Source organism: Sapajus apella, unplaced genomic scaffold, assembly GCF_009761245.1.
Source record: "Sapajus apella isolate SASKATOON/1434 unplaced genomic scaffold, GSC_monkey_1.0 scaffold33, whole genome shotgun sequence".
NCBI classification, from domain to species: domain Eukaryota; kingdom Metazoa; phylum Chordata; class Mammalia; order Primates; family Cebidae; genus Sapajus; species Sapajus apella.
Window position 1 is genome coordinate 4928798 of NW_022436973.1, and position 16737 is coordinate 4945534.

Consider the following 16737-nt stretch of genomic DNA (forward strand, 5'->3'; position numbering starts at 1 on the left):
CAAGAATTCCAAGGAGAAAATCTTACTTTAATATTAACATTTCTAATTTTCTTAAAAAAAAAAAAAAAGAATTTGAAAATCAGGATTGGTGTTTGATAGTTTTATGTTGTATTCATGTGTATGTACTAAAGCCATACATTTCAAAACAATGTATTTGTGTCTGAATTACATTTTATGTACAAATAGGTTTAAATATTTCCATTAAAAAACAGATTATGATTTTTCACTCAAATGGTCTGCTTAGCATTCCATTAAAATGCCTCTCTAATTCAAAGTAATATTGATAACCTAAAGCCAGTAAACAGAATTTTCACTAACTACAAGGCAAAAGAACTAGGCTGAGAAATAGAAATCAATAATCTATACATGCTCTGCCTTTCAAAACTTTTTTCCACCCACCAAAAGACTTAACTTCAAGTAACTATAATTGGGGAAAGGGGAATGTATGTGCATGTATGAAAAAATGGGCTTCCAGTGGTAGCACACTGTTTCCATAGAACTGTAGTCCATCACGTGAGGTAGAGGAGGGGAGATTCGTCTCTAGCAGCACTGCCTGCTGGGAGCTGTAGTTCAACTATTCAGAAATTAGAAGACCAAGGAGTAAGGTTGAAATGGACTACACCTAAGTCCAGCAGAGCTCAGCTAAATTCATGTCTATTACACATCAAAAACTAGAGAGAGAAAGGTTCATATCAGCTTCTCCAGAGGTAAACCCAGAATGATTTTATTGGCACCCAAATATTCAGAGAACAGATTCAAGAACATAAATAAAACTTGAAATGAGAATGGGTAACAAAGGCTACAAGAAACTGCATTCCTGCAGTTCCCAATGCCCTGTGTACCTGACACATGTGGGGAACTTGTTGAAAATCCAGATTCCACTTAAATTTACTGAAACAATCTCCAGGTAGGGCCTAAAGGGCAGGTGGTCATACACAAGTCCAAAGACAAGGATTTGAGAACAGTATGGGAAACAAATGAGAAACATTTTTTGGTTTTCCTGGAAAAAGATAAAGCACTAACATACAAGACAAAATGTTGATGCTTATCTCCCCATCATATTCCACGTTCATCCTAGGAAATCTACCAACAATCACAAATAATCAGAATCATAAATAATCCTCATGACCTGCCTTCTACCCACTAGTAGCTCATTTAAGAAAGGAGGTAAAATTGTCCTAAAGGAGTTATCCAGATGTCTGCCAGAGACATAGTTAACAAAGATAACTTGACCCAATTTTCCCTTTTGAGAAACTAAGCAACGGGAAAGCCCCCATGAACTGAAAGACAAGCACTAAAGTCAAACAGTATCATAGCTATTTACACCACTGGGCAGTTACCAAGAGACTGCATGTCCCCCTCTCAAACAGGGACTCAGGAGGAAGCCTGCTGGAAAAAGAGAATAGTTGTTCTGTATGCACAAGAGAATCAAAAAAGCAAAGAAAGACAAATGACAGAGTGGCTTGTCCTAAGGCTGCCTGGGTCCCTCCCCAACATGAGAAAAGGCTGTTCACTGCTTCATGGAGCCTAGTAAGAATGCTCTTAACATCACATAATCTTTTTCACACCTGCATTTGCTTAAGTAGTCTCCTATTTTTTCCATCCAAAATGATCCTGAGTAAAGTACCACAGTCAGCTCAACAAGAAAGATTATCTAAGAACTACCTCTAAAAAACTCTAGGACTAGAGTTTTCTGTTATTTCAAATTCTTGAGAACATAAAACTTTGACACAACAGAGCATAAAAAAACAAAGTTTTCCTATTCAATTTGTCAAAAAATAGAACTATAGACAATTCAGAAAAACATTAAGAGCACTCCATAACCAAGCAAAACTTTTCTTTCAGGAATGATAGATGGTTCAACATTGGGAAATTAATTAGTATTTCACATCAATAGATGAAAGAAGAAAAACCACTTAATTGCTTAAATGGATCCAAAAATATTATTTGAAACAATTCAGTACTACTTCTGATTTTATTTATATTTTAATTTTTTTTTTTTTTTTTTTGGATTCACTCTTGCTCTATTGCCCAGGCTAGAGTGTAGTGGTGTAATCTTGGCTCACTGTAACTCTACCTCCTGAGCTCAAACAATTCTTGTGCCTCATCCTCCTGAGTAGCTGGAATTACAGGTGCATCACTATGCTCGGCTAATTCGTATTTTGTTTTTTTGGTTTTCTTTTTGAGACGAAGTCTCACTCTATGGCCCAGGCTGGAGTACAATGGCACGATCTTGGCTCACTGCAACCTCTCCCTTCCAGGTTCAAGCGATTCTCCTGCCTCAGCCTCCCAAGTAGCTGGGACTACAGGCATGTGCCACCACGCCTGGCTAATTTTTTGTATTTTTAGTAGAGATGGGGTTTCAGCATATTAACCAGGCTGGTCTCAAATTCCTGGCCACAAGGGATCCGCCCACCTCAGCCTCCCAAAGTATCGAGATTGCAAGCGTGAGCCACCATGCCTGGCCCAGTTTGCCCAGTTTTTTGTATTTTTAGTAGAGATGGGGTTTCACCATGCTTCCCAGACTGGTCTCAAACTGCTAAGCTTGGGTGATCTGCCCGTCTTGGCCTCTCAAAGTGCTATTATTACAGGTGTGAGCCACCATGCCCAGCCTATATTTTTTAAATTTCTTAATTGCTTAGGAAACCAGGAGCATAAAAAAAAACATCTAATATCAACAACCAACATCCTACTCAAAATTCCATATATTAGAGGCATTCCAATGAAAATCAGAACCAAAAAAGGTGCCAAAACAGTATCATTTTAATTCAACAGTGTTCTAGAAATTCTGATGGATGCGGTAAAATAATATACAGAATTGGCTGTAATAATAATAGCAACTTTTCAAGCACCTACCATGCACTAGGCATCATATCATTTTACATGCTTTTTCTTCTTCAATTCTTACAACGAGATGGTACTATCATTATTCCCATTATGTAGATTAAAGAAACTGAGGCACAGTGAGAATAAATTGTTTGTTCAAGTTCACAAAGAAAAAACTAGCAGAACTCAAGTCCAAGCCTTACTGCATCCAAAGTACTTTTAATTAGTCACCAAAATAAGTATGAATTATTAGGAAAGAGACACTTATTTGCAGATATGTGTCCATATCTCAGAAGAATCAGTGAAATACTCAGAGCTCTTTTAAATGCCATATATAGTATGCAAAATAACATAAAGTAAAAAATGTTCTTTACAGCAGTAATAGCCATCTAGAAGACAGAATTGCAGAAAAGAGTTTGCTTTTCACAACATCAGCAATACCTAGAAATAATGGTAAAGAAAATATTAAAATCTTTGTGAAGAAAACTGTAAAACATTTCAATAAGATATACAAAATTCTAAAAATAAAGAAAAAGATATACTCTTAAAAGGCAGACTCAATATTAGATATAAGCTTTTCCTGAATATAAATACAGGCTTAATACAATTCTCATCTTTGGTAGAGTCTGGCTAACTGTTCACCACTTCCTCTTTTCTTCTCTGTTCTCTTACAATTAAGTGTGGTGTGTGTCTGAGTTCTGGCCAATGGAATATGAGTGGCAGTGATTTATATTACTTCAAAGCCTGACACATAAAACCCTCCTACAAAATTTTCCTTGCTCTCTGTTCCCCATCTGCTAGCCAGATCCAAGACTCCTGCTTATAACATTGAGGCCCTAATGGAGTCATCTGTTGAAGACGAAAGAGCCTCTGCCAGCAGGGTCTCTTAAGACTATGTAAGCAGAGCCAGTCCCACTCCAGACTTTATAAAAGATTTTCAGGTTCATTTGCTAAAGCAGAATGTATTCTTTACCCTAATTAATATACAATCCAAACCCCAGAAGGTTTTGTTGAGGTTTTTCTTTCTGTTTGCTTATGTTTTATAACTTGAAAAATTAGTTCTAAAATTGATTGGAAATGTTAAACAGGCAAGAAGAGATAAATATTCCAAGAGAAGAAGAAAGAGAAAAACATTAGGCCTACTAAATATCAGTAAAGATTATAAAGTTAAAATAATTAGGAGTGTGAATCTGATATAAAAATAAATGAAGAAATTAATAAAGTAATATATATACTAAAGACAAATCCCAGGCTGGGCATAGTGGCTCAATGCCTGTAATCCTAGCTCTTTGGGAGGCTGAAGCAGGTGGACTGCTTAAGTCTAGGAGTTTGAGACCAGCCTGGGCAACACAGGAGGACCCCATCTCTACAAATTATATGTGTGCGTTGTGTGTGTGTGTGTATGTGTGTGTGTGTGTGCATATATGTGTGTATATTTGTAGATGTGTATATATGTGTGTGTGAGTACGTGTACGCGTGTGTGTGTGTGTGTGTGTGTGTGTGTGTGTGTATAAAGGCAGATCCTGTGGTATATAAAAGAACTTACTATTACAAAGGAAATAAAATTGGAAGAAATCATAGGTGACTACCTATCTGATCAAAGAGCACTATAACTACAAAATGGGAAGAAATAATAAAAAATGATTAACATGCCTAACTTATAAAAAGGTCATAAAAAGTAATTCAGAATTACTGATATACAAATAGAAAAATTAGGCTAGTCAATACACAAATAGAAAAATTAGGCCAGAAAGAGAAGATATGCAAGAAAAAACTTTAAGAATCAGATCGTTTACAACAGAATAAATGTCCCACAGAGCAGAAGGCACAGGACAGAAATGTGCTTGTTGTCCAACTGGGTTCGATTTGATGAATGGTGCTTAGCATCCACATTCCGAATTCAAACAAGAGACTTATAGTTCCTGCCCTGAGACACTTACTGGGTAAATAGCACATGAAATAATAAAAAAATAGTAATACCTTAACATATGTAAAAAGCGAAACCATGTCTGTGCAACACACTCATTATCCATTTCTGGAGGGATCAGACTGGCATCTTCATCGGGAACTTTAAATGGAGGAAATGAAGGACCATACGTAAAGCGTAGCAATCTAGAAAATAAATGCACACCAAGTCCATTTCTTAACAGATTGAAAAATACGCTCAAGCATAGAAACATGAAAGAGAAAATACATGAAACATGTGTACCTCACATAAGTGAATAAGATATATGGAAACCCTCATTTATAAAATGGACAAATGGAAAGAGGATTTCTGGTTTTTTATGTTTGGGATGACAGACATGATAGTTACTCTGATCCAATCACCATACATTTTATATATATCAAAACACATCACTATGTACCCACAAATATGTCCAACTATTATGTGTCCATTAAAAAAAAAAGTTTTAAATTGAGAACAAATTGGAGACTTTCAAAATGATTTCTAATAAAACGAAGCTGGGAAGTGGAGAGTATGTTCTGGTGTATATATTTTCTATGTTATACACATGTGTTATCAGCATCACACATGAGTTTTTGGGTAAAATAAACAAGTACACACAAAAAAGAATGTTTTAAATTATTTAAGACACATATAATTTAAAACTGTATTTAAATAATTACATATTAGAAATCACATATATATTACATATTATAAAAAATTATACTCTTTATGTATGTAATTATATAATCATATGATATTTAAATTTTTAAAGATTGATCTCACTGCAAATTTCTGCAATATAACTAAGTTATAATAGAATTACATGAAGTTTAGAACTTATGACACACCATAAAAATAACTAAATTCAACAACTCAATTACTTAATAGTAATATTCTAAATGTATTAAAAGTATTCAAAGTCGTTTGACTCAATTATTCTCTATCTAAAGATAATAGAATCAGAATATATATAAAGACTGTGTATAGCCTGGGCGAGGTGGCTCATGCCTGAAATCCCAGCAATTTGGGAGGCCAAGGAGGGTAGACCACAAGGTCAGGCATTCGAGACCAGCCTGGCCAACATGGTGAAGCCTTGTCTCTACTAAAAATACAAAAATTAGCCAGGGTAGTGGGGGGTGCCTGTAATCCTGGCTACTTGGGAGGCTGAGGCAGGAGAACCATGAGAACCGCTTGAACCTGGGAGGCAGAGGCTGTGGTGAGCTGAGATCATGCCATTGCACTCCAACCTGGGTGATAGAGTGAGACTCCATCTCAGGAAAAAAAAAAAAAAAAAAAAAGACTGTAGAAATCATTCATACAGATCGGATGCGGTGGCTCACGCCTGTAATCCCAGCACTTTGGGAGGCCAAGGCAGGCGGATCACCTGAGGTCAGAAATTCAAGACCAGCCTGGCCAACATGGTAAAACTCTGTCTCTGGAAAAAAAATTAAAAATCATTCATATCACCAATATTTTTTAAATAAAACAATGGGAACAACATAAATGTCAAAACAGCAGCAGAGGAAGATGGAAGGACTGCTTGAAGTCAGGAGTTCAAGGCTGCAATGAGCCATGACTGCACCACTGTACTCCGTGCTGGACAACACATCTCAAAAAAAAAATGCTGGAACAGTGGTTCACGCCTATAATCCCAGCACTCTGGGAAGCCAAGTCCAGTGGATCATTTGAGTCCAGGAGTTTGAGGCCTTCCTGAGCAATATGGCAAAACCTCGTCTTTACAAAATATACAAAAATTAGCCGGGCATGGTGGCATGCACCTATAGCTCCCAGCTGCTCGGGAGGCTCAGGTGAGTGGATTGTTTGAGCCTGGGGAAGTTGGGGCTGCTGTGAGCCCTGATCATACCACTGCACTCCAGCCTGGGTAACAGAGCAAGACACTGCCTTAAAAAAACAAAAATAACAACAATAAGAAGTAAATTATTAAATGAATAATTCAATTATATAATGGAAAACTACAAAATCATTAAAAATATGATCTCAACAGCTATTTAAGAATGAGAAAAAGTAGGTGTAACTGAAGTGACAAGAATCAGGCATCAAATGAAAACAGCAGACAACAATATTATATAGAATAATGTTAAACTGGCACTTTAAAAAGGGGAACTAAATGAAAAAAATACATTAAAATGTTAACATGGGTTGGCTCTAAATGACAAGTACTTGTCCCTACATTTTCCAAATTTTCTATTATAAGCATGTACTATTTTTATAATTAAGATAAATGTTTTATTTTAAAACAGATGCATAATTTTTTTAAAGCAATCCTCCGCCTATGCGTCCCATGGTATTATGTATTCCAGGTTTACAGTATGGTATTAAACATGATGAAAAATAAATGAAAACTGTGAGATCACTTTTTACTGGAGAGATTAACTGCTCCAGCAGAGATCATTAGTGTCACATGGAGTTTTAAGTGAATATTCACAACACTTGAGCTCATTGCAATAGCACCAAGAAGTGGCTACAAAATTATTACAGTAGTATAGTATGTCTCACAATTAATTTTATGCAATTATGATTTAATACTGCAGCTTTTGTTTGTTTACATTTCTTTATTGTTTACTGCAAATGGAACCATGTATATAGTCTATAAGCATTTGTATCCATAAGTTTCAATAAATTTTAATTTAGCATAATATATTTGTGTATATTTTATGGTAGTAAATGATACAAAACTAGCATCTACATATATTTTATATGACATACCTAACTTTTTAATTTTTTTCAGTATTTCTAGGCTACACGACTCATCTGCACATTTTTTTTTTCAAATTGTTTCAAGTCTCAAAAAGAATTCCATTTTTAATTGAGAAAAATCTGTTACATGTAAGTGGACTCACACAGTTCAAATACATGTTATTCAAGGATCAACTGTAGTCGTAAGTAAGATTTGAAAGTCAGGCCGGGTGCAGTGGCTCATGCCTGTGATCTAAGCACTTTGGGAGGCTGAGGTGGGTGGAGTGTTTGAGGCCAGGAGTTTGAGACCAGCCTGGCCAACACGGTGAAATTCCGTCTCAACTAAAAATACAAAAATTCACAGGGTGTGGTGGTGCACCTCTGTAATCCCAGCTACTCAGGAGGCTGAGGCACAAGAATCCCTCGAACCTGGGAAGTAGGTTCTACAGCCACAAGCCACCACACCTGGCTAATTTTTGTACTTTTTGTAAACAGGGTTTTGCCAAGTGGTCCAGGGTGGTCTCAAATTCCTAAGCTCAAGTGATCTGCCCACCCCGACCTCCCAAAAGTGCTGAGATTACAGGCGTGAGCAACTGCATCCAGCCAGAATAAATTTAACATCGTTCTTAGTATATATGCTGCTGAGGAAAGCACAATTTTAACAACATTCTTAAGTGCTCTAGGATTTTCCAAACGGTGAATGAACACTGGTTTCAGCTTGCCAGGCATTGACTTCTACTCTTTAGCTATAGAAGTCCTAGATTATGTCTTCTTCCAATGTAAGACTGTTTAATGCACAGTGAAAATCTGTTGTTTAGTGAAGCCGCCTTCATCAACGATCTTAGCTAGATCATCTGGATCACTTGCTGCAGCTTCTCCATCACACTTGCTGCTTCAGCTTGCACTTTCATATTACAGACACACTTCTTTCCTTATATCTCATGAACCAACCTTGGCCTGTTCCTAACCTTTCTTCTGCAGCTTCCTCACCTCTCAAAGACTTCATAGAACTAAAGACAGTTAGGGCTTGATCTGGACTAGGCTTTGGCCTAAGAAAATGTTGTGACTGCTTTGATTTCCTATCTAGACCACTCAAACTTTCTCCATATCATATATAAGCCTGTTTTGCTTTCTCATCACCCCTGTGTTCAGTGGTGCAGCACTTTTAATTTTCTTCAAGAACTTTTCCTTTGCACTCACAACTTGGCTAACCAATTGGTGTATGAGGCCTAGCTTTCAGCCTATTTCAGCTTTCAACACACCTTCCTAACTAAACTTAATCATTTATAGCTTTGGATTTAAAGTGAGAGACATGCGATACTGTCGGTGCCATTTTTCCAACAGCATGTGCTCACTTTGTGCCTTTCACTCGAACACTTTTTTGAGGCCACTACAGAGTTACTAACTGGCCTAATTTCAGCATCATTGTGCCTCAAGCAGGGGAAAGAGATGGGAACAGCTGGTCAGTGGAGCTGTCAAAACACAAACAACACTGATCAATTAAGTTCACCATCTTATACAGATGTAGTACATGGCACTCCAAAACAATTACAATGGTAACATCAAAGATCACTGATCCCAGGTCACGATAACAGACAGAATCGTAATAAAAAAGTCTGAAATAGTCAAGAATTACCAACATGTGACAGAGGCACAAAGTGAGCACATGCTGTTAGAAAAATGGCACTGACAGACTTGCTTGGTACAGGATCACTACAACCCTTCAATTGGTTTAAAAAAAAAAAAAAGAACGAAAGAAAAAAACAACAACAAAAAAACATGCTATCTGTGAAGCTCGACATAGTAAAGTGCAATAAAACAAGATATGGCTATATACTAACATCAGGATGGAATTGAAAAAATAAGTCTGAAAAAAAATGAACCTAAGAGTATACTTATAGAATAGTGATGGTATTATATGTAAATGGTAAAAGGGTAAAATTATTATTATAAAAAAACTACCTACTTTGGTTATAAAGTAGCATGTATAGTAGGTTCCCGTTTCTGTAAAATTATATCTAAACATACGTGGTAGGATTTCAGGAGAACTTAACTTTTCTATTATACCTTTCTATGGTTTGTTTCTTTAAAATAATGATTATGTATGTTTTAATAATCAAAACAAGAATGGAATTTTTTTGTCGGGGAAGTAGGGTATAAAATTTATCTGTTTCTCAAAAATACTTGATTATTCTGAAAGGTTTTTTAACAGGCATTATCCAAGCTGTTATATCTATGTTTAAAAAGTGGCTCATTCATGGAATACATTATTAAAAGGCAGGTCTGTATCTAAAGCACAGTAATAACAGACCCAGCCTTTTTAATAATGTATTCCATGAATGCCAGGAAGCTGCCTAAGGTCAGACAGGTGAAGGAAGGCAGGGCAATGACAATAACCTACCTGGAAGTGAGCGCACAAATGACCTTGCTCCACTGCTCCACCACTGCTGGGTGATGCCTCCAGTTAGCCACCATCTCCTTGGCTGTTTTCCAATAAGGAGGTGTTGGGAAGCACCGAGTACAAGCTAGTAACCACACCTCAAAGAGAACACCGATCAACTTCTCTGCTAGATTCTCAGCAATGCCACCTTACCAACGACAAGAAAACATATCTTTGGCAAACTTGGTTTTAAAGCAGAATCTTTTAGTCACTGACTGGGGAGAACTGGTCAAAAAATTAAAGTAAGTGCAATGTTAAGTTCTGACTTCCAAATAATCATTTCATAGTAAAAATGAGAAGCAATTCTTAGGAGTTCCTGTGCCCAAAATCATACATACATCAAAAAATTTTTACTTTGAAAGATTTCAAGTTGCCCTGTTTAATTCTTATTGAACGCCTTAATCAGCAAGGGGACAGAGGGACACAGGGAAGAAGGAAAAGGATGACTGTCTATGATGACTGACCACTGAGAGTTTCTACGCCAAATAGTTCAAACAAGTGACCTCATAAAATCCTCACATTAATTCTGTAGGATAGGTATCCGTAATACCTAATATTAACCGCCAATTATACCCATTTTGAAGATGAGAAAACTTAGATTCAGAAAGTTTAAGTAACTTCTCTGACTTCATGCAGCCAGTAAGTGAAGGAATCAGAACAAACACCCATGTCTTTTTACCTCCAAACTTTGCCATACAATGCTCCAAGTATTTGAAAGCCGCCCTCCAAGGGAGAGAGAGACCGAGAGAAATAATGGAGCAAAAGGACTGGTGCTGGGAAGGACAGAGCCTTAACCATGAAAATGTGGCTGTTCCCCTGTTTTTCCTCCTGGAACCAGGAGGAAAAACAGCAGTGGTCTTTATACTGCCTAGCTCCAGAAGGTAAAGTTGGGACTCACAGGAAAAGTTAAAAGAAAGTGTGTTTCAAATGAGCAAAACCAAAGTTTCAACAACAAAGAGCCCAAGAAGGGGATGAATTGTCTGCCTCATGCTGTTGAGATCCCTGGCATGGGGAATAAGTAGCAGAGAGGTGATGAATCAATGACTGGCCAGTACTGTCAATACCAGACAGAGTATTCCTATCATGGTGTCCCCTCCCACAGTGAAATCCTATGCTTCCTTTTAAATATTTCCCTGAACACTGCATCTGTGTGAGAGCACAAGCACTCATATGTGTTAGAAAAGAGAGTACACCGATAAATAAGCAAGAGAACTTGGAAGTAGATGATCAACTTATAATTTACATATATTATGCTATGACATACAAAGCAGGGTTTCTGAAATACACTGTAAAGTCTTATAAAATTGGAGGCATTGTAACGGCTAGCAAACTGGCACACTTCCAAATAGAAAAAAGACTTTGGAGGTTTCATTTGCTGAGTAAAATATCTTCTGTCACTATCAAGTTTTCAGACTCTACTTTGATAACTACTTTGTAATACGTTATCTATAGGTTCTAATTTAATTGGTTGTTTCTTTTTTTTTTTTTTTTTTTTGAGACGCAGTCTCTCTCTTGTTACCCAGGCTGGAGTGCAGTGACGTGATCTCGGCTCACTGCAACCTCCGCCTCCCAGGTTCAAGCGATTCTCCTGCCTCCGCCTCCTGAGTAGCTGGGATTACAGGTGCCTACCACCATACTCAGTTAATTTTTGTACTTTTAGTAGAGACTGGATTTCACCATGTTGGCCAGGCTGGTCTCAAACTCCTGACCTCAGGTGATCCGCCTGCCTCAGTCTCCCAAACTGCTGGAATTACAGGTGTGAGCCACCATGCCTGGCCAGTTGTTTCTTATATAGGATCTATCCTAACATTTTGTTTTGTTTTGTTTTGAGAGACAGAATTTCACTCTTGTTGCCCAGGCTGGACTGTAATGGCATAATCTCGGCACACTGCAACCTCCACCTCCCAGGTTCAAGCCATTCTCCTGTCTCAGCCTCCCAAGTAGCTGGGATTACAGGAACCCACAACAACACTCAGCTAATTTTTGTATTTTTAGTAGAGATGAGGTTTCACCATGTTGGCTAGGCTGGTCTCGAACTCCTGACGTCAGGTAATTCACCTGCCTTGGCCTCCCAAAGTGCTGGGATTACAGGCCTGAGCCACCATGCCCAGCCTATCCTAACATATTAAATAAGCTACTGTTCCCATTATTATTAAACATGCATAATTCACTGAGTTCTTTCCTACATTAGCAAAATCATTACTAAAGGTAAAATAATTTCATTAGTGCTAAAGCTATATTTTGCCTGAGGGTTTCCATTCTAATAATTGTTAACCTTCGTTTGTAAACTGTCATGCCAAAATCTAAATCCCCAATGAGTCTACCACTCACTAAGTTTAAAGATGAACTGTATTTGGAGCTCAGAAATAAATCAGAAATAAAATAAACAAACCTTGAACAGTTGGTGGGGCCAGAAGTATGTCATTAATCTGCAGAAGAAACAACAGTAAGACTTCCCAGGTTTCTCGGGCCATGAGAGATGACTCACGGGCCAGTTTCTGAATGGCTCTCAGGACCTGTAAGCATAGTCGAATCTGACTGGAACCCTGTTCCTGTCTGAAGAAGACAGACAGATATCACTGACAAGCCTGGAGGAGAGACAGCAACAGCTTTAGGACAGGTGACTCATGGACGTGGCAAGCAGTGGTCCAATGAAGCTCCCTAACAGTATCAGCAGAGAGAGCTAGGCATACTATCTGCAGTTTAAAGCTACTACTTACTCGTTGTACAGTTCAGCACTCCGGGATCTAAACCTACCACTCCTATGAGAACTTGGAAAGTTTCTGGGAGGAAGGTGGGAATTCAAACATAAACTTCACTTCTGGATTTTCTATGTCTAGCATGTGCCTAACACGGATTAGCAGGCACTCAATAGGTTTTTGTTGAATGAAAGAGTAAATACACACAGCCATCCTTGCTGCTCACACTGAAGCAGAACAGTCTTTGTATTCTTTTTAAGTTTTTAAAATACATATTTGCAAGAATTCTGCATGTGATTTTATAGTCCTCACAGTCCCTCTGAAGCTAAGGTCTGCTAGAGAAGGGCATATGGGATGGATAGAATAGCCTAATAGGTCCCCAAAATTGATGAGGTATGTAGGCATTGCTTCAGAAATAAATACCTGCTACTGCTGCTCTAATTTTAGAAAAAGACACTTAGCCAAAGATGGAAACTCCAAGGTTCCCAGGATACCCAGAAACAACAGTTTTAAAACTCACTGCAAGACCATTTTTTCCAGGGGAAATCTTATAGAAAAGAATGATCTATAAAACACAGAAGACCAGAGGTGGTGGCTCACGCCTGTAATCCTAGCACTTTGAGAGGCCGAGGCAGGCAGATCACGGATGGTCAGGAGTTCGAGATCAGCCTGGCCAACATGGTGAAACCACGTCTCTACTAAAAATATAAAAATTAGCCAGGCGTGGTGGTGGGCACCTGTAATCCCAGCTACTCAGGAGGCTGAGGCAGGAGAATTGCTTGAACCCAGGAGGTGGAGGCTACAGTGAGCCGAGACCATGCCACTGCACTCCAGCCTAGGTGACAGAGCGAGGCTCCGTCTCAAAAAGAAGAAAAAAAAATATCAAAGTAGTTTGGCCAGGATTGAAGAGGAAGATAGAAGTCCAGGCCCTACCACCCCTTACCCCACCTTTCCAAATTAGACCCCTGAGAATCTTGAAAATAGTAGGAAACCCACTGTGTTAGCAAATGATAAGCTGACCTCCAGACCTCTTATGGAAAACCCATCAGAAGTATCTAATATTACTGAAGTAAGTCTTGAGGTCAAGTTTTTACATATTGTCATGTGTCACAAAAAACTGATAGAAACACATCTGAATCAGATTGGGGAGTTTCCTCAAGAAATTCCAGAAAACAAAGTGGGTTCCCTTACAACTCTCAACCCAACCTTAGAATAGAGATTCTCAGATGCTGGGCTATGACGCAGAGAACTGGACACTTACCCTAGAGTTGCAAGCAAATGACACCGCTGAGTTTTCCCTAAAATAGTCACACCTAAGGCAAAATGATGAGAAAATTGCCTAGGAAGAGTCAAGCACCCCCAGGAGCAGGGAGATGTTCCACATTCAGCTAAAGGTGGATCTAGTCCATGTAAAGCTTTAAGGTTCAAGCTTGTGTCTATTGCTCTGGCTTACTTGAAGAAGAATAAAAAACTACATAATAGCCCCAAATCTAACTAAGTAATATAAGAGGAAGCCCAGAATAAGAAATAAAAATACCACTAATTGCCCTGGGACTGACAATCTTCCAAGAGTGCATGCCTCCTTCATTGTAACTTAGGCCTACCTACCATTTCCAGGCATTTGCCCAATGGCAGGAAAGGAAATACCTGCTCCTCAGGTACTGAGGCTCCTCCTCACTCAGAAGGCCTAAATTCAGGCACAGGGTCCAAAGTTCTAAAGCTAAAACAAACAAAGTAACCTTTACATAAAAACAAACAGAAGAGCTAAATACCACATATTTCCCTGTCAAAAATATCAAGTTACTTTTTAAAAAGTAACTTGAAATCTTCAGAAAAACTGCTTTGGCCGGGCACGGTGGCTCATGCCTGTAATCCTAGCACTTTGGGAGGCCGAAGTGGGTGAATCACCTGAGGTCAGGAGTTCAAGACCAGCCTGGCCATCATGGTGAAACCCCATCTTAAAAAACAAAACAAAACAAAACAAAAAACAAACAAACAAAAAACTGCTTTAGAAGAGTGATAGTGAATGATGGCCAATGGGTCAAATCTGGCCTGCTATCCATATTGTAAATAAAGTTGTATTGGAACACAGTAATGATCATTCATTTACATATTGTCTATGGCTGCTTTCATGCCATTCCAGCAGAATTGAATAATTACAACACTATATGACCTGCAAGGCCTAAAATGCTATCGGGCTCTTTGTTAACCCTGCTTTAGAGCAATATTATGTTTTTTTAAAGTACAGTATAGGCTGGGCATGGTGGCTCACGCCTGTAATCCAAGTACTTTGGATGCTAAGGCGGGTGGATCAACTGAGGTCAGGAATTCAAGACCAGCCTGACCAACATGGTGAAATCCCATCTTAAAAAAATAATAATAAAGTACAGTATAGTATATGTGAGCAATCAAAACTTTAATCAACTTTAAAAGATGATTTACTCTTCACTCAATTACAGAGAAAAATCAAACTGATGGGCAAAAGAGAAAAGTTACATTCTTTCTGACATAATCTCCAGCAAAATGGTAAAGGCAGTTCCCTCTAATTTGAATGTCAATTTTTATAAAACCAACTAATTAAGTAAACTTAGATGATAGTTTTGTGAACTATCAGAATCAAATAAATAACTAAAACTTCAAATAATGGGAGATGAGATCATAACACCAATACTTAGCATTGAAAATATTCAGCTAATTTTCCTAAAACATTGGCCAGGAAGAGAACTCTTATTCTCAGTTGAGTACCCTCTCAGAACTTACTAACACTTATGCAAACACACTTTTGAGAAAACAAGGTAATTACTAAATAGCAAAACAATTTATAAGGTAGTCATGTTCTCAAAAGAGTAAAGTTAAAGGTGCAGGCCTAATTAACTCAAATGCCATTAATTTTTTTCATCTATATAAATTAACTGAGCACTGAGAGGTAGTGGTGTTACAAAGAAGAAAGAGACACAGTGACAATACTACTCATGAGACTGTCCCAGGCACAGAAAAGCCCAGTAGTCTGCTATATAACAAGAAAGCATTACAACTATTATACCATTTTAGAAGAATCTGCTTATAAACAATATTCTAAGTATTGCCAAACACTTCCTGTTTCATTTGCATTTTTGTTTTTGTTTTTGAGATGGAGTCTCACTCTGTCACCCAGGCTGGAGCGCAGTGGCACGATCTCAGCTCACTGCAACCTCTGCCTCCTAGATTCAAGCAATTCTCCCTGTCTCAGTCTCCCATGTAGCTGGGATTATAGGCACGTGCCACCACGTCCAGCTAATTTTTGTATTTTTAGTAGAAACAGAGTTTCACCATGTTGGCCAGGCTGGTCTCGAACTCCTGACCTCAGGTGATCCACGGGCCTTGGCTTCCCAACTTTCTGGGATTACAGGTGTGAGCCCCTGTGCCCAGCCCATTTCCTGTTTTTAATTCCATTTGAAATTAATAAATACTAGCAACATGCATTTAATTCACACCTCAGATAAGTACTAAGTACTAAAACATCAATACTGACGCAGGTACTGTGGAAGCCTAAAATATAGACAACACATTTCCTGCCTTCAAGTTGGTTAGATGGGGAAAGGAGACACACATTTTAAAAAATAATCAACAAAACAGTGAGAGGTACAAGAGTGATGCAGAAAGTATCATACGGGTTCAGAGCAGGTGCAATCACTGTGGGACTGAGTGGTTAGGTAGGACTTCTCCTCACAAGGCAGATTTAAAGAACCAACAAGAATGAGATGTAGTGATGGAGAGAAGGAAGAAGACAAAAAGACATCATGATGAGAAAGACCTTTAAGAGGTCTTAGGGGAATGTTTGATGTGTGAGTCTGGCTAAAGAGCAGCGCTCATGTGGAATTAAGAGCAGTAGTCTGGGCCGGGCGCGGTGGCTCAAGCCTGTAATCCCAGCACTTTGGGAGGCCGAGGCGGGTGGATCACGAGGTCAACAGATCGAGACCATCCTGGTCAACATGGTGAAACCCCGTCTCTACTAAAAATACAAAAAATTAGCTGGGCATGGTGGTGCGTGCCTGTAATCCCAGCTACTCAGGAGGCTGAGGCAGGAGAATTGCCTGAACCCAGGAGGCGGAGGTTGCGGTGAGCCGAGATCGCGCCATTGCACTCCA

General features: G+C 38.6%; 1 protein-coding gene across 11 annotated transcripts in view; it reads right to left on the bottom strand.

Moving 5' to 3' along the window:
- Nucleotides 1-16737, bottom strand: part of RALGAPB (Ral GTPase activating protein non-catalytic subunit beta) — a 101845-nt gene that overhangs the window by 63818 nt on the left and 21290 nt on the right. For 10 of the 11 annotated variants that reach the window (XM_032294962.1, XM_032294963.1, XM_032294961.1 and 7 more), the window contains exons 4-6: nucleotides 12304-12467; nucleotides 9873-10059; nucleotides 4807-4938 (exon numbers count right to left, since the gene is read on the bottom strand). In XM_032294962.1, the coding sequence (XP_032150853.1) occupies nucleotides 4807-4938; nucleotides 9873-10059; nucleotides 12304-12467 (483 nt within the window). Of the gene's footprint in view, nucleotides 1-4806; nucleotides 4939-9872; nucleotides 10060-12303; nucleotides 12500-16737 lie in introns of all 11 variants that reach the window. The other variant, XM_032294964.1, reaches the window with a different exon arrangement.